This window comes from Trachinotus anak, unplaced genomic scaffold (genome assembly GCF_046630095.1).
Source record: "Trachinotus anak isolate AG129_WGS33_773 ecotype Australia unplaced genomic scaffold, CSIRO_AGI_Tana_v1 ptg000003l, whole genome shotgun sequence".
Lineage (NCBI taxonomy): Eukaryota > Metazoa > Chordata > Actinopteri > Carangiformes > Carangidae > Trachinotus > Trachinotus anak.
Window position 1 is genome coordinate 10064354 of NW_027273854.1, and position 27656 is coordinate 10092009.

Consider the following 27656-nt stretch of genomic DNA (forward strand, 5'->3'; position numbering starts at 1 on the left):
TTGTTTGTATTTATTTGCACTGATGAAAATATCACTTACAGCATAAATATCTAAACTGTGATAACATTCACAAGAGTTTAATGTTCTTCTGATATTCATGTCAGAGGCAAATATAGATCCAGAAGACACAGGTAACAGACGATTGCTACTTTATTCAATATAAACTTTACTTTGTAAAAACATTCACCTTTTCAATAAAAACATAATAGAGAAACTCATTTGTATATTTGTGTCTGTTTTTAGTTTTCAGCAATAGTTGAGACGTTAGAACAATCAGATGAAATGAGCAGCAACTGAAACTGAGTTTTCATCCTCCATCAGTGAAGCATCACCTCTCTGCTCCTCCCCCTCTTCCTTCCCACGATGCACCTGCAGGCCTCCTCTCCTTATTTATAGCTCCATGTAAATGAGGAGGTCAAGTGTCATCAACCCTCCTGTCTCTGGAAACACACTGATGTTTTAAATCTTAACATGAAGTCAATCACAGACAGTTTAGCTGTAATGTGTGTAAATAATGTTCATGTGTGCAGAGTCAAATCTGAGATGCTGCTCTTGATGTCTCTGTTAACATGTGAACAATTATAAATGAGATGAAGCTGATGTTAAACTGAGACTAAAGCAACAAGAATAAAGATGCAGAAACTTTACAAAATCAGATCTGTGAATCCCATTTATGAACAACTTATTAACATTAACATTTATTAACAGCCACAACTTATAACCTGTAGATGTCTTGTCATTTTAACTTGAGGAAAATATGTTTTTTTTTTGTAAACTTTTACTGAACCAAGTGAATATAGAGAATATAAATATAAAGAAAATAAAGAATCAAAGGAACTTGAATTTTTTTCCACTAACTTTTTATAATAAAAGTTAGGACAACAGTATTATTGTACTATTAATTTATAAACATTACCATGTAAAAAAAAATGATTAATTTAATTTTGGCCATTTTACAATCTTTACATTAACTGTCACAAAGTCCTGTATGTGCAGGGAAAATTACACAAATGTTGACTGAATCATTCAAAGATGAAAATGGATCATAACATTTCAGAATTTATTGATCTTATGTTTGCAACTTCCATTTAAATATATGACCACCATCTGAGTGTCTCATAGGTTTAGACCACAGCTCCTCCTCCTGTCAGTCCCTCTCAGTTTCAGTGTTGTATTAAATTGCTCCTCCAGCACCTCCTCTCCTCATCCTCCACAGCCTCTCATCTGTCAGCAGTAAGCTCACTTTCCAAGTTACAAGGCCGTTCTCAGCACACACTGACAACATGCTGGGGACCCTCTGCTCTCTCATCACTGCTCTAACATGTAAGGAGGCTGACTTACTGCAGCTCTGACCTCATGTTGGATTCATCAGTCTGTGTGTTTCTCTTGACTCCATGTCATCTTGTTGTTTCCAGGTGTGAGTGGTGTGACGGTGGTGACACAGAAGCCTCCTGTTGTGACGCTGAGGAAAGGAGAGACAGTCACCATGGACTGTAACCTGGGGACTGGTACTAACGCTGCTGGCTGGTATAAACAGATTCCAGGAGGAGCTCCCCAGTATGTGCTGAGGTTTTATCATGGCTGGAGCTCCCCAACCTATGGCTCTGGTTTCTCCTCTCCCAAGTTCACATCTACTCATCAGTCAACATCAGATTATCGTTTGATCATCAAGAATGTGGAGGAGGGAGACTCAGCAGTTTATTACTGTCAAACATGGGACAGCTCTGCTGATGCAGCTGTATCACAGTGATTTACACTGTGACAAAAACCTCCTCACTAAACACTTCTGCTTTCTGAGTCTCTGACACATGTTGACTGAGTGTGACTCCATGAACCAAAGCTCTCTTTCACCACAGACACAGAGACAAAAATCTATAATATTTCCTCTCAAATCTTCTCAATGGATTTTCACTGTAGTGAAAGTGAGATCTATAATAACCTCACTCCTTCATTAGGAGACAGACCCTGAAGCCAACTGTTACTCAGCTATTACAGAATCAAACAGTGAACAGATGAACTTGGCAAAAGGAACAGTTGATATAAAGACTTGATTTGTTCATTATTAGTCAGTCAGTCCAGTTTGGATTAATAGGAAACATGTTCTCTTGATGAGATGAACATTCAGAAGAATAAAATACTATGATGAAATGTAAAGTTAAGACAGGAGACTGCAGTCTGACTCCACTACACAGAAGTTGAACCGTACAGGGCTGCTACAGTATGATGACAAACATCAGCAATTCTCTAAACACAGCAGGAAGATACATCTTGATGAAGAATACCAGTTCAATAAGGAGAGATCAGTTGGAAGTGTGTAGCAGTGTTTAGGACTTTGGGGATTAGATCCCATCAACATGATGAATCATCACTGAGCACTGGTCCATGAAGACAGGAGACAGGTGAAACAAACCGGAGTCTAGACCCTGGTGGTGGTGGAGTAAAACCAGCAGATGGAAGCTGAGACACCTGGATCATCCTGAGTGATAAGGTGGTGATGTGGAGGAGGTGGTGGATTGTGCAATTACACATCTGACGGAATGACAGAAAGAGAGTGATGTTTAAAGAACAGCGTCTGAGGACCGACTGAACTGAGGAAGAAAGATGATTGGCCAGATATGTGACTAGTGGATTATTCTGCCCATGCGTGTGTGTTGCTTTACATGTGCACAGAGCCACAACTTATAACCTGTAGATGTCTTGTCATTTTAACTTAAGGAAAAGATGTTTTTTTGTAAACTTTTACTGAACCAAGTGAATATAGAGAATATAAATATAAAGAATATAAAGAATCACAGGAACTTGACATTTTTTCCACTAACTTTTTATATTAAAGATTAGGAAAAAATGATTATTGTAATATTAATTTCTAAACATTACCATGTAAAAAAAAAAAGATTAATTTCAATTTTGGTAGTTTTACAATCTTTACATAAACAGTCACAAAGTCCTGTATGTGCAGGGAAAATTACACAAACATATTAAATGTTGACTAAATCATTAAAAGATGAAAAATGGATCATACAGTTTCAGAATTTATTGATCTTATGTTTGCAACTTCCATTTAAATATATGACCACCATCTGAGTGTCTCATAGGTTTAAATCACAGAACTATGAACTATGAGCTAAATCTATTTCTTTATAGAGAAATACAGAAAGAACAAAATATTGTGATACCACAGCTGGATTTAATGGTCAGTACTGACAACATCTGCAGATTCTCCAAAACAATACAAGGACATTTTTGTGAACAGAAGACTTCATAATGTATTTGATTTATGAAATGAATCTGTTTTCAGCATAGAAACTCCTCCTCCTCCACTTCTCCTCTCCTCAGTGTCTTTATAAGCTTCAGTCTCTCTCCTCCTCACACTCCAACCCTGCTCACCTCTCAGCTGGACAGTAAGAGACGTTTACACCACACACTGACAACATGCTGGGGACCCTCTGCTCTCTCATCACTGCTCTAACATGTAAGGAGGCCGACTTACTGCAGCTCTGACCTCATGTTGGATTCATCAGTCTGTGTGTTTCTCTTGACTCCATGTCATCTTGTTGTTTCCAGGTGTGAGTGGTGTGACGGTGGTGACACAGAAGCCTCCTGTTGTGACGCTGAGGAAAGGAGAGACAGTCACCATGGACTGTAGTAATGCCATAGATGGACCTCGCTTTTATAAACAGATTCCAGGAGGAGTTCCTCAGTTTGTTCTTAATTTTTATCACAGCTGGAGCTCCCCAACATATGGCTCTGGTTTCTCCTCTCCCAAAACCACAGTTAATCATCAGTCAAACTCAGATTATCGTTTGATCATCAAGAATGTGGAGGAGGGAGACTCAGCAGTCTATTACTGTAGCACATGGGACGACTCTGCTAAGGAGTGGGCATCACAGTGATTTACACTGTGACAAAAACCTCCTCACTGATCACTTCTGCTTTTTGATCTTCTGACATATTGGCTTCAAATGAAGACATCAGCCACTGATCACATTAACTTCCACATGTAAATATCAAAAAAATGATTTTCAAAATCCTTTTGATTCTCACATACTGTAAATCCTCAATACTATCCAAGTGGTAGTGATATACATGTTTCACAACAAAACAGTAAATATAAACTATATTTGCATAATGTGTAACTCTGTCTTGATAAAAAAAAAAAATCTGTTGTTGTACATTTAGTGATGATTGGTTCACTAACACTTTCATTAAAAATCAATCTAGATGCATTTTTCAACTTCCAGAAATTTAAGGTTTTTATCATTATCAAAGGAAAATGCTACATTCACCTGACAACTGCCCATATATTGATTCATGTTGCGTTTCTTACCATTTGTGGAAATATATCCACTTTGAGCAAGGCAGAAAACTTATTGAATATTTAAATTGCACAGATATGTACAAGTTCGGCAAAATGAATCACATTTTCCTGTGTATAAAGCACAGTATGGATGAACACCCGTAAATTATCTGCACTGTCAAGTGGGATTCATTAAATTAGCTTTTCTTAATTCTACTTCAAAGTACAATCATACCTTCTCTAAAATGATGGACAGAACCAAGATTTGCCCATAGCAAAAGAAACAAACTGAAACATCCAGAAACAGGACGCCCCTCAAAACAAGCTGTCTTTGTGGAGCGTCCTGGGTTGCAGCTGCAGCTCTTTTAGGGCACAATGACAAAGGTCATCATGTGATGTAAAATAATTAAATAAAATAAATTACTTTAAATTGTTAAATGTTCTTCTTGATAAAGGCCACAGACAGCCTTTAAAAAAAAGAAAAAAAAGAAAAAAACATGTCGAATGGTAACAGACATCACCATTGTGGTAAATAAAACCTATGCAAAAATGCTCAACTGTCTGTCAAATTGAACAGGAAGACACATTATATCTCTGATGAGAATATATTAAATACTTGTTGTTCAATAAAGAATCATGAAGAACAGTGTGGTTCATTTATGAAGGAAAAGTGTGTTTAGTGTAGAAACTCCTCCTCCTCCACTTCTCCTCTCCTCAGTGTCTTTATAAGCTTCAGTCTCTCTCCTCCTCACACTCCAACCCTGCTCACCTCTCAGCTGGACAGTAAGAGACGTTTACACCACACACTGACAACATGCTGGGGACCCTCTGCTCTCTCATCGCTGCTCTAACATGTAAGATATTCTTCTCCTTCCTTTTGTAGTCCATATGTTCAGACACAAACCTTTCACTCATGTATTTCTGTGTGTGTGTTGACAGGTGTTGATGCAGTGATAGTGCTGACCCAGACGCCTGCTGTCCACACAGTTTCTACAGGACAAGAGGTTGTTCTCAACTGCAACATTCAGAGATATGATAGCAATTATGTCAGTTGGTACAAACAGGTTCCTGGTGCAGCTCCTCAGTATGTTCTACGTTTTTACCATGGGAGCAGTTCACTCTACTTTGGAACAGGATTCTCCTCAGACAGATTCAACTCAAAGTCCTCATCAAACATAGATTACCAGTTCATCATTAAGAGAACAGAGGCAGGAGACACTGCTGTCTATTACTGTCAAACATGGGACGACTCTGCTTCTGCAGCTGTAACACAGTGATTCACACTGTGACAAAAACCTCAGAGAGAGACTCACTGCAGATTTGATGAATTCTGATCAACATCACAAAAGTCAAAGAAAACCTGGAGTGAAACAGGACGTCTAAAAATCCTCCAAAGAGACAAGAATGTCTCAAACAAGTGCAGCAGTGTTTTGTAAACTAAACAGACTGATGAAGGGAATGAGATGTTGACAGTGAAAGTTGGTCTCAACAGGATGTTTCAGTTCCACTCTCCTCATCAGTGAGAGTCAGGAGGTTTTTGTACAGCCATGTGTACAAACTGAATCGCTGTGGTATTCGGACAAGGCACCAAGCTGATTGTGACAGGTAAGAACTTTTGAACTGATCATTACACAAGACTGGTTTTATGTTTCTGATTCAAATTGAAAGAAAATAATCGATGTATATGTTACTTCCTGTTTGAAACATTTGACATTGAATTATAAAAGCTTTTGTCCATTGGTTTTGTTTTGTTGCCAGACTGTTTCTTTGAATGGAAGGGAAAGATCTGCAAAAAATCACAATATGTGAAATATTTTCTACAAATGTTCACAGTTTGTTGATGTTTACCAGATTATTAATATTTACAAAATTGGGCTCAATTATTTGAGCTTTGTAAAATCTTATGTTAAATGAACTGTTAATTACAGTGTTTGAAATATTTCTTTTCTAAATGTCCAAAGGTTCTTGATGATTTTGAACACACCTGAGTTTCCTTTTGGCTTTTTGAAATGAAATGTTTTTGTAGTTTGATCTGCACAAAAAGAAAAGTGACAGGTAAACCTGAATTTATCACAGAGACTGAAATGATTTTCTCAAATTTTTGAAAGACACAGAAGGAAGTCAAAATATTTTAGTTTTTGACTGATAGATTGATGTGTTTGCATTTTTCATAATTTTTTAGCCAAGTTTCATTTTGTCTTTTTGAAATGAAACATTATTGATCATCCAAGGTTTGATTCACACTATTAAAGAAAGTGATAGATATAGTGTAGTTTTCTATCAGTTACTGAAATGATTTTGTTGGATTTTTCAAAGACACAGAAGGTGACTTGATAAATTTCTCTCCAGAATAAAAAATTATACTGAAGTAAAGAAAATATTTTTTATTTGTGACTGAAGGATTTTTGAAAAATAATTTGACCATCACCAGTTCATATGTTTCGGTGATTGAAATGTTTTATGTCTCCTGTGTGATGCGTTGTCAAAGCAATTATCAAATAAATCTGTCACTATCATGCTTTGTATGAATAATTTGATCCTACTCATGTTATTAATGTGCTCCGTGTGTTTTCAGGCTCCAGCCTCTCTCCTCCTGTCCTGACAGTCTTCCCTCCGTCCAGTGCTGAGCTCCAGTCCAACAAAGCCTCTCTGGTCTGTCTGTCCAGTCAGTCTGTGCCTTTTGCAGATGTGACCTGGTTGGTTGGTGGGAGTCCAGTGAGCAGTGGGATCTCTACCAGCACCGCTGTTCAACAACCAGACCACACTTTCCAAATCAGCAGCTATCTGGCCATCCAGACGTCAGACTGGAACATGGATAAGCTTTACACATGTAAAGTGTCTTTGGGCTCCCAGACTTCACAGAAAAACATCAACAAGTCAGACTGTCCCACTGAAGAATAGTAGAGGAGCAGAATGAGCGTTTCAAACCTGCTTCTTTACTGTTTGTGTTGTTTGCTCATGACAAGGTTCACATGTTAGAAAAGATGTGTCTGCACGCTTGTAATAAATGTTGTGACAGTTAGGTGGAGGTGTTGTATCAGCTTTGCATCTGCTGCATTTATCCAAGAGTTGTTCAATAAAAAGCATTCTGTCCAAAACAAGTCTGTATTCATTTGTATTCACCACAGTTAAGCCAGTGATATTTTGAGCGCAATGACTTAACCAATATGTGATTCTGCTGTAATGTTTCTCACTAACAACAGCAGAGAATATGGGTTAGATATACATATTTCTGGATTCCCTTCTTCTATTCAGTTTTTCTTTATGAGTAAAATTTGCTCACAGAATTGTTGAAAATGTACATTATGAGATTGCTGACAGAGATTAGAACATGATTAATATATTTTTTTAATAGTTGTAGTAACATGTTTACATAAAATGAGCAGCACCTGAAACTGAATTTTCGTCCTCAGTCAGTGAAGCATTCTCAACTCCTCCTTCCCAGAATGCACCTGCAGGCCTCCTGTCCTTATTTATAGCCCTATGAAAAGGTCAAATGTCAGCCCTTTTTAAAATGATGGTTTAATGGCTGTGTGTGTGTGTATAGAGACAGAAACATTGGGAGAACATAAAATATGACATACAGCAAGAGTCTCCTGGCTCAGAGTCAAACTGTGGATGCTGCAGCTGAATATGGATTTCTTAATTTAAAATGTTAATAAAATGGTGAATGGTGGGTCTTCTTCAGACATGGAAATGATCCGTGAGTAATTACGAAAGAAACTAAGTGAGTTTTATTCTTATTAAACTGCCCCATTATTTGCAGTATTAAAACCAGTGACTTCTTCAAACCCAAAACAATAAATACAGGAGAATTAATCAAGAGTCCAATTGTCCAAGAAGCCCTGCATCAATTAATATATGTTTTTGCAGATAACATGTTGCTGACATTCTGTCTCCTGTCTTCATGGACCAGTGCTCAGTGATGATTCATCATGTTGATGCGATCTAATCCCCAAAGTCCTAAACACTGCTACACACTTCCAACTGATCTCTCCTTATTGAACTGGTATTCTTCATCAAGATGTATCTTCCTGCTGTGTTTAGAGAAGTGCTGATGTTTGTCATCATACTGTAGCAGCCCTGTGCAGTTCAACTTCTGTGTAGTGGAGTCAGACTGCAGTCTCCTGTCTGGCTGCCAATCATCTGTCTGGCATGGTAAAGTTCAGAGAGCATGCTGGTGAGTGTTGGAGATGGGGGTGGGGGCTGGCCTGCTGTGTGTGTGATGGTGAAGTTGGGTTTTACCTGGGGAACGAGGGCTGCTGAGCCTCTCTGCCTAGTTAAACATGCTGCCCTGTAGCTTTGTGTTCCTGGAGTAAACCAAGCGGTTGGAGAAGTGAACTCTGACCTCTGCCTCGTTCATTTTTGCCAAAACATTGTGACTGACTCCAACAGTGAGATTAATTTGTCTTTACCTTCCCATATGAATCTTTGAATAGTCTTATAGGTCACAGGATAAATATATTACCATATATTTTAGGTTTGTGTTATGAAGGTCTCACTATGTTCATATGTGCAGTAGACAATTTTCTACACAGAGTTTAACTTTACATTTCATCACAATATTTTATTCTTCTGAATGTTCATCTCACCAAGAGAACATGTTTCCTATTCACCCAAACTGGACTGACTGACTAATAATGACCAAATCAAGTCTTTGTATCAACTGTTCCTGTTGCCAAGTTCATCTGTTCACTGTTTGATTCTGTAATAGCTGAGTAACAGTTGGCTTCAGGGTCTGTCTCCCAATGAAGGGCTGAGGTTATTATAGATCTCACTTTCACTACAGTGAAAATCCATTGAGAAGATTTGAGAGGAAATATTATATATTTGTCTCTGTGTCTGTAGTGGAATTACAGAGAGCTTTGGTTCATGGATTCACACTCAGTCCAGATATGTCAGAGACTCAGAAAGCAGAAGTGATCAGTGAGGAGGTTTTTGTCACAGTGTAAATCACTGTGATACAGCTGCATCAGCAGAGCTGTCCCATGTGCTTCAGTAATAGACTGCTGAGTCTCCCTCCTCCACATTCTTGATGATCAAACGATAATCTGATGTTGACTGATGAGTAGATGTGAACTTGGGAGAAGAGAAACCAGAGCCATAGTTTGGGGAGCTCCAGTCATGATAGTTCACCAGCACAAACTGAGGAGCTCCTCCTGGAATCTGTTTATACCAGCGAGCAGCGTTAGTAACAGTCCCCAGGTTACAGTCCATGGTGACTGTCTCTCCTTTCCTCAGCGTCACAACAGGAGGCTTCTGTGTCACCACCGTCACACCACTCACACCTGGAAACAACAAGATGACATGGAGTCAAGAGAAACACACAGACTGATGAATCCAACATGAGGTCAGAGCTGCAGTAAGTCGGCCTCCTTACATGTTAGAGCAGTGATGAGAGAGCAGAGGGTCCCCAGCATGTTGTCAGTGTGTGCTGAGAACGGCCTTGTAACTTGGAAAGTGAGCTTACTGCTGACAGATGAGAGGCTGTGGAGGATGAGGAGAGGAGGTGCTGGAGGAGCAATTTAATACAACACTGAAACTGAGAGGGACTGACAGGAGGAGGAGCTGTGGTTACATCTACATGCTTTGTCATGTTTGTTGGTCTTTAATCCTCATTGGACAGAAATGTCTTTCATTTATCCATTATATTCAGTGTAGGTGAACTCTTTAATTTACATTTATGCTTGATAATTCTTAATAATTTATGCTTTAACTTAAAAGATTTTCAGGAATCAACAACAATCATCTATTTCAGGATTTAAAACATAATTTAACATAATTTACACACATCAGAGTTAAACCGTCTCTGATTTGACCAAATGACAGTAATTAAAACATCAGTGTGTTTCCAGTCAGGGACAGTTTCCTTCTATTTGACAGAGGCCTGACACTTGACCTCATCATTTACATGAAGCTATGAATCAGGGGAGGAGGCCTGCAGGTGCATCCTGGGAAGGAAGAGGGGGAGGAGCAGAGAGGTGATGCTTCACTGATGGAGGATGAAAACTCAGTTTCAGTTGCTGCTCATTTCATCTGATTGTTCTAACATCTCAACTATTGCAGAAAACTAAAAACAGACACAAATATACAAAACAGTTTCTCTATTATGTTTTTATTAAAAAGGTGAATGTTTTTACAGAGTAAAGTTTATACTGAATAAAGTAGCAATAGTCTGTTACCTGTGTCTTCTGGATCTATATTTGCCTCTGACATGAATATCAGATGAAAATTACACTCTTGTGAATGTTATCACAGTTTAGATATTTTTGCTGTAAGTGATATTTTCATCGGTGCAAATAAAAACAAAAAATTTCTTGATCACAGATTTTTTTCTTTGATTTTATTAAATGAATGAGGAAAAATGCAGCAGATGCAAAGCTGATACAACACCTCCACCTAACTGTCACAACATTTATTACAAGCGTGCAGACACATCTTTTCTAACATGTGAACCTTGTCATGAGCAAACAGCACAAACAGTAAAGAAGCAGGTTTGAAACGCTCATTCTGCTCCTCTACTATTCTTCAGTGGGACAGTCTGACTTGTTGATGTTTTTCTGTGAAGTCTGGGAGCCCAAAGACACTTTACATGTGTAAAGCTTATCCATGTTCCAGTCTGACGTCTGGATGGCCAGATAGCTGCTGATTTGGAAAGTGTGGTCTGGTTGTTGAACAGCGGTGCTGGTAGAGATCCCACTGCTCACTGGACTCCCACCAACCAACCAGGTCACATCTGCAAAAGGCACAGACTGACTGGACAGACAGACCAGAGAGGCTTTGTTGGACTGGAGCTCAGCACTGGACGGAGGGAAGACTGTCAGGACAGGAGGAGAGAGGCTGGAGCCTGAAAACACATGGAGCACATTAATAACATGAGTAGGATCAAATTATTCACACAAAGCATGATAGTGACAGATTTATTTGATAATTGCTTTGACAACGCATCACATGGGAGAAATAAAACATTAAAAGATATGAAATGGTTAATGGTCAAATAATTTTTTTTTTTTTTCTTCTGTTGCATCAATTTGTTTTTGTGGAAACAGTTTACATTTCTGATATCATGCTTGAATTCAGAATAGTGATGGTGAATGTGTTCTCTTCCATAACAGCATCATTCATTCATGATTATCAGGAGAGGTACAACATTATATATTTCAGCCGGTTGTCATCAATTTTCCATTCTATAAGCAATTGATAGCAAGTAATACAAATTCAACAATTATACAAATATGCTTTGTCCTTGTAGATTTTCAGACATATTCATTTGTGGTCTCCTCATGTCGGGTATCATGTTGTTGTTATATACAAAGATAATTGTAAAAGCAAATGTTCTTTATTATTGTTTTTGTTTGTTTGTTTATTTTTTTTATTTTCATATGTATTTTAATCACTAAGCCACCATGATGAATGTTAATTTATAAAGATGTTGTATTTTTAACCTTTGTGACTCTTATTCTCCATCATCATCATCATCATCATCATCATCATCATCATCATCATCATCATCATCATTCACAGCCAAAGTGTTTCACTGTCCATCTCTATTTTTAAAGATATTTTGGGGGGGCATTGTTTGCCTTCTACAGGACAGTAGAGAGTGACAGGAAAGGGGCAGAGAGAGGGGAAATGACGTGAAGGAAAGAGTCGGGCCTGCTAAGAGCATCCGCTCATGTCTCCTGAGGTAAACCTGTTATTTGGAAAAGTGAATCACTGACCATCTTTACATTTTTACAAAAGCTGAACACAGTTAGTGTTCAAAGATTATTGTTGGGTCTTATTTGACCTGGCATTTATACAGTCTTTTACAGATGATGTGAAATGTTAATAAAGGGTTTGTAGTGACTATAAACACCTCTGTGGCTCCATCATGTAGATCAAGTTATCACAGACACACTGATATACACAACCTCTGTGCCAGGTAGTATTCCTGCACAGGAGCACTGGCTGGTTTCTGGGGCCATGTGCAGTTGTAATGAAGCTGAAATCTATACTGAGCTGTGCTGAGCCAAGGTCCTAAACAGGTGGATCCAGCCATGGTGGTCAGGAACTGAGTCCAGTCCTGATCTGACCTTTAGTAACAAAGTGGGTGGTGTGCATTGAATAAATAAAACAGTTGTTGTGGATTGTGGCGTGTGAAACACAGTTATTCCTCAACCTGTTGAGTGGCAGCTGCCGGTCTGCATTCTGTTAGGTAAAGGGCCGTGTACGGAACATAAAGATGTAAAGAGGGATAAGAAATATGTGTGAAAAATAAGAAAAGTAAAGAAATGAGTCAGATAAGAACAGATTACAGACACACATTTTAAAGTTACATGTGAGGCTAGAGAGAGCATTTGTTGATGGATTCTTTCTCAATGAAGAACAGAGACTTAAAAAGCAGAAGTGTTTAATGAGGAGGTTTTTGTCACAGTGTGAATCACTGTGTTACAGCTGCAGAAGCAGAGCTGTCCCATGTCTCACAGAAATACTGAGCAGAGTCTCCTGCCTCTGTTCTCTTAATGATGAACTGGTAATCTATGCTTGATGAGGACTTAGAGTTGAATCTGTCTGAGGAGAATCCTGTTCCAAAGCTGGGTGAACTGTGAGAATGGTAAAATCTCAGAACGTACTGAGGAGCTGAACCAGGAACCTGTTTGTACCAACTGACATAATATCCATCATTTCTCTGAATGTTGCAGTTGAGAACAACCTCTTGTCCTGTAGAAACTGTGTGGACAGCAGGCGTCTGGGTCAGCACTATCACTGCATCAACACCTGTCAACACACACACAGAAATACATGAGTGAAAGGTTTGTGTCTGAACATATGGACTATAAAAGGAAGGAGAAGAATATCTTACATGTTAGAGCAGCGATGAGAGAGCAGAGGGTCCCCAGCATGTTGTCAGTGTGTGGTGTGAACGTCTCTTACTGTCCAGCTGAGAGGTGAGCAGGGTTGGAGTGTGAGGAGGAGAGAGACTGAAGCTTATAAAGACACTGAGGAGAGGAGAAGTGGAGGAGGAGGAGTTTCTACACTCAACTCAAGGTTTGTATGTTTTCAGATCATATTCACAAATCATCTCATTCCAAAAATCTCATGTTAGAATTTTGTTCTTGTTGTTCCTGTTGTCTCTGAAATCTCACTGATGGCTTTCTTGTCAGGATTATTAACTGCAAACATTATATCACATTAATATTTTATTGAAGTGTCTCAAGAAATAAACATGCTAAATATACTGTATTGCTCTTCAGTTTCATGTTTTCTTCCAGTTCTTCCCAAATTAAAAGCACTTAATAGTAAATAATACAAATGTAAAAATTACATCTAGAGTTGACAGATTTTCAGACACATGTCCTACGGTCGCCTCATGTTGACGATCATGCTATCATTATAAACAAATCAAAATGTAAACCAAATTTTTCTTTTCTTTTTTTTCTGTTGTTTTTCAATCTCATTAAATTTTTCTATTTACTTACCAAATTGATGAATGTTAATTTAAAACCAATTAGTGCTTTCTAACATTTGTTATTGTTATTTTCCATCATCATCATTCATACCAGCCGCAGCGTGCACTGTGCATGATGGGAACTTGGAGGTAACAGGGGTTTGCTTGCAGATTCAAAGTCCCAGACATGTGAATCCAGCCACGGTGGTCAGAAATGAATCCAGTCCTGATCTGACCTTCAGTATAAAGCGAGTGGTGTGTATTGAATCAATCAAACATTTGTTCTGCTTTGTGAAGTATGAAAACACAGTTATTCCTCGACCTGTTGAGTGGCAGCTGTTGCTTCTGCATGTTAAAGTGATTTCTTCTTTAAAACTCAGTCAAGAGGCTTCATCAGAGACATGAGGCAAGAACAGGTCATTTTTGATCATGAGGTAAAAGGTGGTGTACAGAACATAAAGATGTCAAGAGAAGAAGAAATCAGATTTAATCAAACAGATTAAAGACAGACAATTTTTAAGTTACATGTGAAGGTGGAGAGAGCATTTGTTGATGGATTCATTCTCAGTGAAGAACAGAGACTTAAAAAGCAGAAGTGTTTAATGAGGAGGTTTTTGTCATAGTGTGAATCACTGTGTTACAGCTGCAGAAGCAGAGCTGTCCCATGTCTCACAGAAATACTGAGCAGAGTCTCCTGCCTCTGTTCTCTTAATGATGAACTGGTAATCTATGTCTGATGAGGACTTAGAGTTGAATCTGTCTGAAGAGAATCCTGTTCCGAAATAGAGTAAATTGCCCCCATGGTGAAATCTCAGAACGTGCTGAGGAGCTGCACCAGGAACCTGTTTGTACCAACTGACATAATGTGCATCATATCTCTGAATGTTGCAGTTGAGAACAACCTCTTGTCCTGTAGAAACTGTGTGGACAGCAGGCGTCTGGGTCAGCACTTTCACTGCATCAACACCTGTCAACACACACACAGAAATACATGAGTGAAAGGTTTGTGTCTGAACATATGGACTATAAAAGGAAGGAGAAGAATATCTTACATGTTAGAGCAGCGATGAGAGAGCAGAGGGTCCCCAGCATGTTGTCAGTGTGTGGTGTGAACGTCTCTTACTGTCCAGCTGAGAGGTGAGCAGGGTTGGAGTGTGAGGAGGAGAGAGACTGAAGCTTATAAAGACACTGAGGAGAGGAGAAGTGGAGGAGGAGGAGTTTCTACACTCATTAATTACACACAACTCATTTTCATTCATAAATTAATTATGACGTTTTACATATATATCTGTCAGTCATTTGATTACAAAATTTCATGAACAACATCATCACACTCCTATTATTTGAAGATTAATCACACTATAGGTGGTCAATTTATTAAGATTCTGTATCATTTAAATTTCGAATCATGAAAATGAAAACATTTACATTTAAGATATTACATTACTGTATAATATTCTCTTCATATTGCAGGAGGACAGTGACATGATGCTCTATGATGAACAGGAAGTGGGTGGTGTTGGCTGGTGGTCTAATGGTTGAGGGACAGACCACATAACTGCAACATGCGTGGTTTGGTTCTTGGACCTTTTTTCCAAGTCATACCAGTCTCTCTGTCTCTGCTCCCAGTGTCTCTCTCTCTCTACTCTGTAAACTATCAAATGAAGGCAGCTGAGTAAACTAAATTGTTTCATTCAAAGTTACATTATACTTCTCTAAAAGTTGTGTTGTTAGTTGGTTGAGAAACAGTGATCTGAATGTTGATGCATATGTCAGTGTAACAGAGCAAGACTTACATTTTAGTGGTTCAAATTTGTGTTCATATATATTCTTCAAATTATGAAGCACATGTAATAACCAATGAGAAATTTGTAGGGTTTCATGAGGAAATGCTTTAAAACTGTATGTTGATTATTCATTTATGTTATCTGAAAATATTCACTATGTGTCTACTGCATGTATGGAAGTTACAGAGCATATTGGCTGAAAGCTTCAAACCCAGTAACAATGTGTCAACAGGTCAAAAAGCAGAAGTGATCAGTGAGGAGGTTTTTGTCACAGTGTAAATCACTGTGATACGTACTCATTAACAGAGTTGTCCCATGTTTTACAGTAATAAACTGCTGAGTCTCCCTCCTCCACATTCTTGATGATCAAACGATAATCTGATGTTGACTGATGATTAGATGTGAACTTGGGAGAAGAGAAACCAGAGCCATAGGTTGGGGAGCTCCAGCTATGACGAAAAGCAACAACAAACTGAGGAGCTCCTCCTGGAATCTGTTTATACCAGCCAGCAGCGTTAGTACCAGTCCCCAGGTTACAGTCCATGGTGACTGTCTCTCCTTTCCTCAGCGACACAACAGGAGGCTTCTGTGTCACCACCGTCACACCACTCACACCTGGAAACAACAAGATGACATGGAGTCAAGAGAAACACACAGACTGATGAATCCAACATGAGGTCAGAGCTGCAGTAAGTCGGCCTCCTTACATGTTAGAGCAGTGATGAGAGAGCAGAGGGTCCCCAGCATGTTGTCAGTGTGTGCTGAGAACGGCCTTGTAACTTGGAAAGTCAGCTTACTGCTGACAGATGAGAGGCTGTGGAGGATGAGGAGAGGAGGTGCTGGAGGAGCCATTTAATACAACACTGAAACTGAGAGTGACTGACAGGAGGAGGAGCTGTGGTTACATCTACATGCTTTGTCATGTTTGTTGGTCTCCTTTCTTATCTTGAGAATCTGTCTTGAAATGGAACTTTTAGCTTTTCACAAGTCACCAAGAGACATCCAATTGTTGGGTGTAAGTTTTGGCTGTGTGCACATGTATGAGTGTATGATTGAGCCAATCAAAATAATTGAAACATCAGTATGTTTCTGGTAAGTGACAGTTGATCACATTTACATGAAGCTATAAATAAGGAGAGGAGGCCTGCAGGTGCATCCTGGGACAGAAGAGAGGGAGGAGAGTGGTGTTGCTTCACTGACTGAGAACGAAATCTCATTTTCATTTACAGCACTTTTTTTTTCTAACATCATGACTATTTACTAATTGACTCAAACAGTTTTTGGGTTGTGCTCACTTCATGTTACCAGCTTTTCTGTTCCAGGTCAAAACTGACTGACCCAGCACAATTGTTAATAAATCTATCATTATACATAGCTTCACTTACTGTTTGCTTTGCCTTGCCTGCTTCTGCCGAGCCTTAATAAAGGTGAGCTTTTGTATACGTGTCTCTGAGGGATGCTCGTGAGTTCTTATAAACCTGACACACACCAGTCACTAGAGTTTACTTATGATGGTGCAAAACAAAACAGAACGCCCGGTGAGCAGCAGTTCTGTGAGCAGAAACACCTTGTTGATGAGAGAGGTCAGAGGGGGGTGGTCAGACTGGTTGAAGATGACAGGAAGGCTACAGTAACACTCAGATAACCACTCTTTGCAACTGCGGTGAGCAGCAAAGCATCTCAGAATGTATATCCCGGACCTTGAGGCCGATGGGCTACAACATCAGAAGACCACATCAAGCTCCACTCTGCCTCTGTTGCACTCTGGACCTGTGTCGACAGTGTAGTGGTGTAGTGGTGTGGGGGAATTATTTTCATGGCACACTTTGGCCCTCTTAATACCAATCAATCTTTGTTTGAATGCCAATGCCAATCTGAGTATATGTTGCTGACCATGAGCATGTTAACTCTCAGCAGGATAACACACTATGTCACAAAGCAAAGTTTGGCTGCATGAATCTGCAGCTGACAAATCTGTGGAAATTATGTGATGAAATGTCATGGCAATTTCTGCTTAGCCAGGTCAGTTAATTTGACATTTTCTAAAACAGTCAGAATGATAGTCTCTAAGTTTATATTTTATGTACAAGTAAAAGTTACAGAGATCGGTTCCCAGTTGTGTCATAACTCATAAAATTGTTTTGTGAGGTGGTATTTGTTCAGAGCTAGCAGAGCTTTCCCATGTTTGTCAGTAATGAACTGCTGAGTCTCCCTCCTCCACTGTGTTCATGATGAAATGATAAAGTTTTACTGATGATTAGATGCAAATTTTGGAAAGGGGAAACCAGAGCGGACCACCACTGTTGAAGATACACCACCACAAACCAAGGAACTTCTCCCATCACTCAACCTGTGTCCATTATTGTCAGTAAAGGGCAAGACCTCTTATTTTTTGGACAAAAAAACAATGTCAGGTTTATTGCCAAGCATTTGTTACTTTGTTGCCGTTAATGTTATTGACTTTCATCTTAAATCCCCCATTATGATGGTAAGTTACCTCTTATTGACTATATTTCACTGTTCATTGTCCTGGGTTAGCCTCACAGATGTCCCAAAGCAGTTTAACTTTGAGCATGGAAAAAAAAAAAAGAATAAAAAAAAAAAAATTTGGCATAAAGCTGTTTTTCTGTAAACCAAATTGCTATATTTGTACCTAATGTACCAAATGCTTATCAATTTACTGTCAGCATGAATCTATTTTTAATTATTGTATGAACAAATCAAAAAAGAAAGAAAAAAAAGAAAGAAAAAAGTAAGACAGAGTTAATTCATGTGAAAAGAAGACTGTATTATATCACAGCTGTTATAAAACAAATCTGGACGACATTTTCATCCATTATGTTATCCACATACTTTATGTTTAGCTATTACACGTAAAGTAGCAAGATGACAGTCGAGATCATTTGATAAATGCTGCCACCTTGTGGTTAAACGTGACTTTGCACAGAAAGGTGACGATAAGCACATTTTTAGGAGATTTCTACACCATGCATCACTAAATTAGTCTTATTCGTGTGATCTTTTCCTCATATCACACTCATCAATAAAGTAATAGAAACGTATGATCTTCTTCTGAAAAAACATATAAACACATCAACTCTTGTTCAACACATCAGCATTTATACAAGACAGAAACCAGAAGGCAACAGGTCTAAGGTCTCTGTGGCCCTCTCCTCCTCGCTCTGATTAACGCTGGCCTCATGATAATCCCTTTGTCAGGAGCCCTCATCTGTGCTCGCAGTGGAGACCTCAGACCGACAGTGGGGGGAAACCTCCGTATGGGCTGCCGAGGCAGAGCGAATCTACCGTCCTTAAGGTCATCCACAGAAGCCTCCACTCTGTCAAACTTTGCAGTGAGCGTCCCCAGCTCGTCTTTTAGAGCGTTAAACTGCTTGTAGAGGTCTCCCAGGGCATCTGAGAGTGGTTGGATCCTGGAAAAATGCAGAGACATTTGGGAAGGAAGACATGAATAAATGATTTCAGTATTCAAATCACCAGAACTAGAACTGAATAGAACTTTGGCACTGCAATGCTTCACAAACTCACACGAAACAGGAAGACTGTTTATTTGCAAAGCATTAGTGAGAAGAGAATCAAGTCAAATTGGCAACGTGAAACATGAAAAGCACAACATGCCGTTAAGCAGAAACAGCCACATCATCTGCAGGAAACATCGGGATAACAGACATAAATAACGGAAGTCCCTTAAAAACGAGAGAAAAGTATGAAAATAGCTGTTTTTTTGGCCCAACTTTAACACTGAGCCTGCTGACCACCTAAAATGGTTATTTGGGAATATTCACATTAAACTTGCTCCGAGCCGTTGAGATCATGTTCAAGAGCCCAATCTCCAGAGGAAAGGGTCAATTACTTCGAGGTAATATCTGCCAGAAACACTGTTTTCACCAGAACATGAGGCTGAAGCATTTCCCGTTTTCTTTTGGCACAGAATCCGTAGTGAGGTCATTTACAAAGCAGAGTTGGCCTTGCATGGACCATGGTAATCATGCATCACATTACTGGTTCTGACAGGTCCACGTTCATGTGCAGAGCAAAGCAAGTTATATAATTTCTAATTTCATACGACTGTAAGGAACAATAAAATGTTCACTGACGTCACAGGGTCTTGCTACTCTGGCACATTTCACTTCTCTGTTGCTCAACATTGAGACTTTTTTGTTGTTGTTCTAGCTTGTTTTCAGTAGCATCACCGCAGTATACAGTCAATCCAGTCAGATGCTAGTGTGTGTGACCCACCTGTTGTATTCAGGGAGGACAGAGGCGTGGTCATTGATCAGCAGGTCTTTCACTTGGGTTAGAATAGCAAATTTCCAATTGTCCAGTACCTGAGTCAGGTTGGAACAGGTCTTGCTGTTGGTGTGCTCTGCTGAAGACAGAAACTCATTTGAATACTGTGGTGTGGTATTCACCCTAAACACAATCGTGACATTATTGATAATCATTTACAGATTGTACAGAGTGACGAAACATCGTCCCTGACCTTTAGGATCCCAGCGCGAGGGTTCCTGTTTCCACTTCTGAGCTCCACACATTGAGATCATGCAGAGAAAGACCAGAGCCCCCTTCATCCTCATCTTCCTCACCTAAACAAAAAACAGAAATATAAGAAATGGGTGCTGCTGAGAAACAACTGCACTTGAAATTGATATGAGGAAATCTTGGAAATTGTAAGTGGACATGTTTTGCCTAATATATCAAGCTGAATAAGCAGATGTATTTTTTCTTAATTTAAGATAATGGGTAATGAAAGTTTTCTCCCTCAGGCAATATGTAAATGATAACTTTCTGAAGCAAGACTTGTGCATAAACACATATTTTAGAGATTTTTGTATTCTACTCTGTTCTATCTTCAGTTACTGAAGGTGAAACACAGTCCAAAGAATTTTACAGTACCTTTCTGTGAAGTAGTACCAGAGGTCTTTCCAGGTCAGAGTAGCAGAACACACTCTGTGGTATGATCCTTCAACAGTGACACACTGAGAAACCATGACCTGGGCAGCACACTCTTATAACTGCCTCCATAAACTCCCAGAACCATTCCCCCCACCTGCTCCCTCCCACTTCAGTGATGCAGGGCTGCGATACACTCTGCAAGTGCGCTGCTGCATGGACAAACACACAACATGGCACCGAAGGCAAAGCTTCCCAAACACATGCACACACACATGCTTTCCACTCCAGTCTCTTCTCAGATGTGTCTTGCAGCTTCTACATCTGCTATATTAATAACCCCGCAGGTTCTGATAATCCCCTATCTATGCTCCATCTACCCTCCACATGTCTTCTAGCTGCTGTGAGTGGTGCTGGGCGACTGGACGTACTACAGGCTCTAATCCAGAGGAGGTGTTTGATGTAGCGGTCTCGTTCCAGTATAGCATTCTTACTGCCTACTGTAATACAATCTGCTCGGCATCTGGGCTATGACAAATCCAGCCAGCAACTGTCCCGGCCAATCAAAACCTGAAGAGCTACAGTTAATGAAGCTGAGTGAACATAAGATAATGATGTGTTGACACATGTTGTTTGGTGTCGGTCATTTCAGTAAAATAGACTATTTTAGGGACTATTTAAAAGTATATACTATATAAAGTATATACTATAAAGTTGATTAGAAACTCTAACTCAAATAGGCTGTGTCTGATTCACTCTGTTATTTTGCTCTATATTTTGATCTATAACAAGTCTAGATACAGTAATTTATGTGGAAATGATCTCACTGCTCAGGTGAAGCAACACATTTTCTTTACATTCACTGCAGAGAAAGAGCTCTTCAATTTATAATCTGGACAGGCAAATGCAGCTGGACCCAAGAGAAGCAGAAAAAATATATATCACTAAAGCACATTTTCCGTCGTTTTTTAAATACCGGGCAAAAGGAGTGATTTTCCTTGTCAGCTGTGAAATGAAATACCTTTCGTTGCAAGAAATTCCAGCGTTGATCTACTCCAGATCAGAGCTCCTAATGCCATTTGAAAGACTGTGCAGCATCCTGTGCTGATGGGTGCAGACATTTTTACTGATATTTGACATGAGGCCAGCCCATCACTGCTGAAAAGGAATCTGGCTGGGCAACCATCCCTGCCATCTGCACCAACTTAGAGCCCATGGAGACAACATAGCACAATGCATGCTGTAAATAGGATGAACATCTTGGTATCTGCTCCATACATCTTCAGTGCTGACAACACTACAGGGTATGTTGGATTCTGCTCAAGGAGTGGGAGCTTAATGCGCTTTAAAATCCCACCGTCCCAAAATATTTAGAAACAAGGAAACATTGAGATTTGTTAAAATAAAAAAATAGACGTCCAACTTCTGATTCTGATTCTTCTGCTTTAATCTTATTTATCTTTTAATCCCATTTTCTGTTTTAACAAATGATTTATTAGCTCACAATTGACATTGAAGTAAAAAACTATTTTGGTGGTGGTTGTTTGTCTTTTGAGCCAAGCAGACTGTAGTTCACTGTTTGCCCAGTGTGTTATTTTCCACTACATCAGTGGAAATGTGCAGCACAGCACTGACAGAAGGTTCATGTTTTACAGGCAGTGCAGGAAGAAGTATTCAGAACTTTTACTTAAGTAAAAGTAGTAATACCTCACAGTGAAAATACTCTAAGTAAAAGTTACATGGTCAGTTTTTTTTGTTTGTTTTTTTTAGGTGCAAGCACAGAGGTTTTAGTAGGAAAATTAAATTTGAATACTAAAAGTATAAGGAGGCTTTTCATATTGCAGCAGAATGACCCCAGTCACTGTTATACTTGTTTATTTTTTTCTAATGTATTACTTTGCAGGATTTTACGTTGTAGCTGCTTGAATCAAAGATATTCTTAAATATATATTTTTATTCTATCTCAATATTTTATAGTTTTATCTATAACAATGCATCATATTTCACATGTTGATCACATATCTGTGTGTAAAATGTAGTGAAGAGGGAGCATGAAGCAGTTTAGAATGGAAGTGTAAGTAAACTTTGAGTTTAAGTAAACTTTGCTTTCCACTACTAGGTACAATGTGTGTTGTTGTAGAGTAGTGAATATGGGTGTATATCTACAGTCGGACCACACACATCAACTCAAATATCAAACTAGCAAAACTCATATCAGTGTGAAAACTACGACAGTCCATCCACACTTATCTGGGAGGTCTCTGATGGTTGTGCCAAATTGTAGTTTGTTTTTCTGATAATACACATCAATATGGAAACAGTCAGATTTATGGCAGGACTGATGCCCAGCCTTATAAGCCACTCGAGTCCCATGTGGAGTCCACAACCAGTCTGCCTGCAGCAGATGACTGTCGACTTCGTTCCAGCTCTCTGCAGCTCGGTCCAGCAGGCAGAGGAAAGAATGACAGCAGTGGACCTGCAGAGCCAGAGGGTGAGATAGCCAGGCCTCTCTCTTTCTGTTTTTTAACTCACTGTCACATGTGCTTTCTCACTTGCTGCTTGTTATTGACTCACAGCAGCACATCTCGTCATAATGAGTTTATCAGAACAACATTAAGAGGGACGGTTAAACTGAACTATATGAGCTCTAATGGGCAAAGACTGTTGCCAAACAGAAGGTGCACCTTGAGGATTCTTGTGTTTCCTACTGAATCACATGTCTGACTTGTAGAGGGAGACTGATGACCAAGAGGATGATGTAGTCAGTTGTTGTTGTTGTCATTTGACCTTATAATATTTGATAACCTTGGCAGGGTGGGAAGTAGTCATTCAGAATCAGTTAAATACTTTGAATTTAAGATTGTTGCACCTGTCCTCATAGTGAAGGTAATCTGAACAAAACCTAGGTGATTCTTGAAGGTATTGATGCTGTCTTACAAAACGCTGGACGGAAATGTTGGAAGGTGTTTTTTCTCTAAGCTTGCGGTTCTCTTAAGTTTTTGGCTGACAGTTTCCTCGGCCTGTTTCAGCCAAACTAGATTAAACACATCCTGGAGCAGCTGCTTTACCGAACACAAATTGGATAAACCGGGCCAAATATGTTCATGAAATGATCACATTCATTGTTATTTATGGGTTGAATCTACAAACATTAGCCTGATATTTATAAATACATTTATTCATATCACTTAGATATTCATAAAAGTATTCATAGTTATATTAGTACTAATTGTTCACCATCCACCTCCACTTACATTGTAGGTGGTGGACAAAAACTTAGAAACACTGCTGATTCTTCTGTCTTATTTTGAAAGATTTCATGTTCTGGTTTTTACATACTGTATCAGTATTATGTCCATCTTGAGACATGTGGATCTCACGGTTGACCAGAGTGTATCTAAATTTGTGACTGCCACCCGGTGGTCACAGTGAGATACTCCAACACTGCATTAAATTCCATGCATAGCGTTAATACCAGAATAATCATTCTTGCATTAGTATGTACATACCAGGTTCAAGGGGGACATAAAACTATTGGTTGTGAAATAAAGTAGAAAAAAAACCAAGCAATCAGAAATGAGCTAACAGGAATGCAGGAATGATTATGGAAAGATTTTGTGGAGTGTTGTAGCTCCACGTGGATAAAGAGTGGAGTAGGACAACACAGAATTGTAGGAAAATAACAACTCTATGACCTAGAGCGTTGAGCAGTGATTTTTGTTTCTGTGAAAACACAGCGATAGCCAAGCAGGAGCCTGTAAAAGGAAACATTAACAAGCCTGGATCAGTGTCTCTCATGCTCATAAAAGGAAGGTGCTGTTTATCAAGGCTGCAGCTGTGAAATGGAAGCACCGAGCAGATTTGCTCACTGTGCTGAGCAGATCACTCTAGGTTTCTGTGCACACACTTCAGTCATTATACCATATTCATGTATCATGTGCATTATCATACACTTGAATTCAAGCACAGATGTCTGATTTCTTCTCTTTAGAGGGATTAGTTCCTCTGGATATGCACCAGAGAAGCCTGGGCTCTCTTTACTCTAGTGAAATGATTTTTGGAAATTTTACACTTCGATTGATCTTCTTATATTCCAGCAGGCAAAATTTATTCCATCCCGTCATAGCAGGGCCAGCCGACCAGACTGACTTTCTTAGCCAAATGGCTTTAACTATGTGAGCAGTAAAATTGAGGGAAAAAAGACAATAAATAGCTCATATGATAACAATTAGGAATATATTTTTCTGATATTAGATCTGATTTGTATTGATGAACTTTGACCTTTTAAGCACAGTAATTCACTCTGTGTTTGTACTACAGTAATAAATGTCAGGTTATAGTCCCAGGAAACCTTGGATAGATTAGGAAAAAATAATGCTCCAATATACATGCAAAGTTAGGACAAGAAATACAATTGATCTGTCTGGATTTGCACTTAAACAAAAATGTGTTAGCGATTGTAAAGCTGATTTGCATGTAGCCTGGGAAAACCAAGATAGATCACAAGTGTAAATGGAAACTATAACCTTTTTGACTTGCAAAGCCAGCACGAGCGTACATGGGATATCACTGGGTCGACAAGAGACATTTTTGTTCCTTGTTTGAGCCATGAAGAGGTAAAAATATCCACTAATTTGCATAACTTTTTTTAAAAAAATAAATAATATTTGCATGCTCCCTTTGGAAGCCTTTGCCGCCAAGTTGGGAACAACTGCAATTGAATCTCAGGAAAGTGAGGCCCAAACACATGAGATTAGCTAAGTTTGTAGCTTTCCAGTTTCTCAACGATGAGCTAGGGTTAGGTTTTCAGATTCATCCAGTAAAACAGTTTCTGTATTGTTAAGAAGAATATCACATGACTTTGTGTCACAAAATCTACTTTTCAAACCTGCACATATCAAATTACAAGTTGTTTTTCCTGACTTAATTTTGTTTTCATCATTTAGTTCCAGCAGTGGCTTTAGTCAGTAGGACAAAACACCAGTCTACCAGTTTTTCTTTAACTATGCACTTCTTCTTTTCCACATCCAATAAAAGCTTACGTAACAGTACATAACTTTGACTTGTTGGTGGTTAATGTGAGTAAACCTCACATCAAAAGTGTCTTGTTCTTGTTTGTTCAAGCCCCACTCTTGTGTGTGTGAATGAGTCTCTCATTCATGCTGTGATAGCCGTCTAATCTGCTCACTGTGACTCTCACATGATGAAGAAATCCCACATCTCACAGGAGCCCGGGGCTGAACACTGCATGGTTACTCCACCTCGGCTCACATGCTCCTCTGTCTGCACTGTAGCGAACGCTCCCCCTTGTGCTACACTTTAGCTCCGGTCATTCTGACCAGCTAAAAGCACAGGGAGGATCGTCTCCCAGTGGCTGACAACATGAGGAGATATTTGGGGATAAAAAGGTTTCCTTTGCTGTGGTTGAGGAGGGACAATATGCAGAATGAGTCCACGCCACTCATACCAAAGGTAAGGCATCACTTTGAACTGTTTTTTTGTAATGTCTAAATGTAGTGTACCTCTGAGTTCTAAAAGTTATGGTATTTAGTTGTAATCCTGTGTGTCCAAAGGCAGGCTCTACAAAAGAGGATGCAGAGGAACTTGGCAATGTCACCTCTGAATTTCACCAAGCAGGGACAAACAATGGACAGGACCACGAGACCTCTGTATTCACAAGGATCCAACCCCACTACAGTTATTCTTTGATGGACTATTTCCTAAAATATTTCCTGTTCTTATGCAATCTGGTGTTCACAGTTCTGGGCCTAGTGGTTATTGGTCTGGGGATGTGGGGCCTAATCACCAAAGAGTCATTTGCTCAGGAGAAGATCGGCAGCATCAGCACCGACCCAATGCTTATGCTTGTGACTCTGGGCTTGCTTTTGACTATGCTGTGCCTGTCAGGCTGTGTGGGCGCTATAAGAGAGAACTGCTGCTTACTGAAGCTGTTCTCCGCCGCGGTGCTGGTGCTCATCACGGCCCAGGTGTTAGCAGCCATTTTGGCCTACAATCTACAAGATCAGATTGTAGGCTACCTGCGTACAGGGATGTTAACTGCCATTGCACGCTACCAGGATGACCTGGATCTGAGGTTCATCACAGATGAGATTCAGTCAAATCTGCAGTGCTGTGGGGCAGACAACTACCGTGACTGGGAAGTCAACATGTGAGTAGAGTGTGACCGACTTGAATTATTTATAGAAAAGACTTTTTGTCATGATGTAGAAGTGCCTTGAAAAGTACATTTCTCGCTTAGTGTGTCATTTATTTCATTTCCTCAGATATTATAACTGCTCAGCTCCTGGAGTGCTGGCCTGTGGTGTCCCCGCGACATGCTGTGTGGACCCTTTGGAGAACGGCACAGTGTGGAACTCTCAGTGCGGCGTAGGAGCCCAGCGGCTTGATGAGTTTACTGCTCAGAGTGTGATCTTCCTGGGTGGTTGTCTGGGGGGAATCTCCCGCTGGATCGAGCAGCATGAAGGCCTGATAGGGACAGTCAGCGTTGTTGTAGTGGGGGTCCAGATTCTGACCCTGTTTATTACCACGCGACTACTGGAAAGCATCCAGTGGCATAAAGTTTATATATGACATGGGGTGATGAATACAGCTGATATCTAGTGAGTGTTGACTGTTTTTGGATTCTGGCCTTGTTTGTCACACAATCAAAAATGTGAATTCCAAAGATTTAGATTACTGCGCCTGTTTTAGCAAAAGGAAAAGAAAAACAACCACTAATTTTAAGAAAGCACATTCCAACTTAAAATGTCAAGGCGGCAGAACAATTAGCTTTAGGCCAGTTTAACATTTATAAACAAGGCCTTGTCTTACTCTAAATCCAGAGTATGTGCCTTATACTCATGTTGTGCTGTAAAAACCTTCCCTTCTCCTGGACAACACGCTGTGCACCTTTTTACCACAACAAAAGGCAATCAAATAACTCATAATCAGACACAATCTCCAAAAAGGGTTGATTTGAAAATAATAAGTGACAGTCAGCCAAAAATTCTTATTTTAAGCTTATTCATGAGCTGTTGATGAAAATGCTGATCATTTTTAAAGGAATATTTTTGACATTGTTCGGGGGAATATACTCATTTGATTTTGTGCCAAAAGTTAGATGAAAAGATCAATGGAGGTCACTGTGAGAAGAAAATGGTCCAGCAACATCACACCCCTCTTCTTTTAAAAAAGGGACAAATAAAACAATGTATTGTAACATTATGCAATG

The 27656-nt window shown here is 39.5% G+C and overlaps 4 protein-coding genes and 1 gene segment (V, D, J or C); 2 read left to right on the plus strand and 3 right to left on the minus strand.

The window, feature by feature from the left end:
* The first annotated feature begins 1180 nt into the window (after window positions 1–1180).
* LOC139615528 (immunoglobulin lambda-1 light chain-like) lies at window positions 1181–7398 on the plus strand. Of its 3 annotated transcripts, none has more exons than XM_071473525.1 (4): window positions 1181–1323; window positions 1416–1738; window positions 5869–5902; window positions 6873–7398. In XM_071473525.1, the coding sequence occupies exons 1-4, from the start codon at window positions 1284–1286 to the stop codon at window positions 7196–7198; spliced, it is 723 nt and encodes a 240-aa protein (XP_071329626.1). In that variant the 5' UTR covers window positions 1181–1283; the 3' UTR covers window positions 7199–7398. The 3 variants fall into 3 exon arrangements, with proteins under 3 accessions (XP_071329626.1, XP_071329624.1, XP_071329623.1); XM_071473523.1 differs by lacking the exons at window positions 1181–1323; window positions 1416–1738 and adding exons at window positions 3418–3472; window positions 5237–5562; XM_071473522.1 differs by lacking the exons at window positions 1181–1323; window positions 1416–1738 and adding exons at window positions 5010–5151; window positions 5237–5562.
* Window positions 7399–8929: 1531 nt separating this feature from the next.
* On the minus strand, window positions 8930–9848 carry LOC139608758 (immunoglobulin kappa variable 3-11-like). The segment is given in 2 exon segments: window positions 8930–9585; window positions 9678–9848. Coding segments are annotated over 2 exon segments (333 nt in total).
* Window positions 9849–10618: 770 nt separating this feature from the next.
* On the minus strand, window positions 10619–16402 carry LOC139609060 (immunoglobulin lambda-1 light chain-like). Its single transcript, XM_071463312.1, has 3 exons — window positions 16222–16402; window positions 15798–16129; window positions 10619–11187 (listed from the first exon to the last, which is right to left on the minus strand). Exons 1-3 carry the CDS (start codon window positions 16364–16366, stop codon window positions 10819–10821), a joined length of 846 nt encoding a protein of 281 aa, XP_071319413.1. The 5' UTR covers window positions 16367–16402; the 3' UTR covers window positions 10619–10818.
* Window positions 16403–18281: 1879 nt separating this feature from the next.
* LOC139608762 (uncharacterized) lies at window positions 18282–20814 on the minus strand. Of its 2 annotated transcripts, none has more exons than XM_071462824.1 (4): window positions 20429–20814; window positions 20016–20118; window positions 19772–19901; window positions 18282–18945 (listed from the first exon to the last, which is right to left on the minus strand). In XM_071462824.1, exons 2-4 carry the CDS (start codon window positions 20107–20109, stop codon window positions 18666–18668), a joined length of 504 nt encoding a protein of 167 aa, XP_071318925.1. In that variant the 5' UTR covers window positions 20110–20118; window positions 20429–20814; the 3' UTR covers window positions 18282–18665. The 2 variants fall into 2 exon arrangements, with proteins under 2 accessions (XP_071318925.1, XP_071318933.1); XM_071462832.1 differs by having other exon boundaries at window positions 19772–19898; window positions 20429–20807.
* A 3692-nt stretch (window positions 20815–24506) lies between these two features.
* Window positions 24507–27049, plus strand: tspan10 (tetraspanin 10). The gene is made up of 3 exons (XM_071473526.1): window positions 24507–25897; window positions 25999–26594; window positions 26710–27049. Exons 1-3 carry the CDS (start codon window positions 25808–25810, stop codon window positions 27014–27016), a joined length of 993 nt encoding a protein of 330 aa, XP_071329627.1. The 5' UTR covers window positions 24507–25807; the 3' UTR covers window positions 27017–27049.
* Window positions 27050–27656: the final 607 nt, after the last annotated feature.

Coding starts and splice junctions, on each gene's coding strand:
- LOC139615528 (XM_071473523.1), top strand. CDS start 3,433: ATGCTGGGGACCCTCTGCTCTCTCATCACTGCTCTAACAT. Junction 3,473..5,236: donor TCTCATCACTGCTCTAACAT/GTAAGGAGGCCG, acceptor GTGTGTTGACAG/GTGTTGATGCAGTGATAGTG. Junction 5,563..5,868: donor ACGACTCTGCTTCTGCAGCT/GTAACACAGTGA, acceptor TGAATCGCTGTG/GTATTCGGACAAGGCACCAA.
- LOC139609060 (XM_071463312.1), bottom strand. CDS start 16,366: ATGGCTCCTCCAGCACCTCCTCTCCTCATCCTCCACAGCCTCTCATCT. Junction 16,130..16,221: donor TCTCATCACTGCTCTAACAT/GTAAGGAGGCCG, acceptor TGTTGTTTCCAG/GTGTGAGTGGTGTGACGGTG. Junction 11,188..15,797: donor TTAATGAGTACGTATCACAG/TGATTTACACTG, acceptor TTGTGTGAATAA/TTTGATCCTACTCATGTTAT.
- LOC139608762 (XM_071462824.1), bottom strand. CDS start 20,109: ATGAGGATGAAGGGGGCTCTGGTCTTTCTCTGCATGATCTCAATGTGT. Junction 19,902..20,015: donor CTCGCGCTGGGATCCTAAAG/GTCAGGGACGAT, acceptor TTCTGTCTTCAG/CAGAGCACACCAACAGCAAG. Junction 18,946..19,771: donor GTCCTCCCTGAATACAACAG/GTGGGTCACACA, acceptor GCATTTTTCCAG/GATCCAACCACTCTCAGATG.
- tspan10 (XM_071473526.1), top strand. CDS start 25,808: ATGAGGAGATATTTGGGGATAAAAAGGTTTCCTTTGCTGTGGTTGAGG. Junction 25,898..25,998: donor CCACGCCACTCATACCAAAG/GTAAGGCATCAC, acceptor GTGTGTCCAAAG/GCAGGCTCTACAAAAGAGGA. Junction 26,595..26,709: donor CGTGACTGGGAAGTCAACAT/GTGAGTAGAGTG, acceptor TCATTTCCTCAG/ATATTATAACTGCTCAGCTC.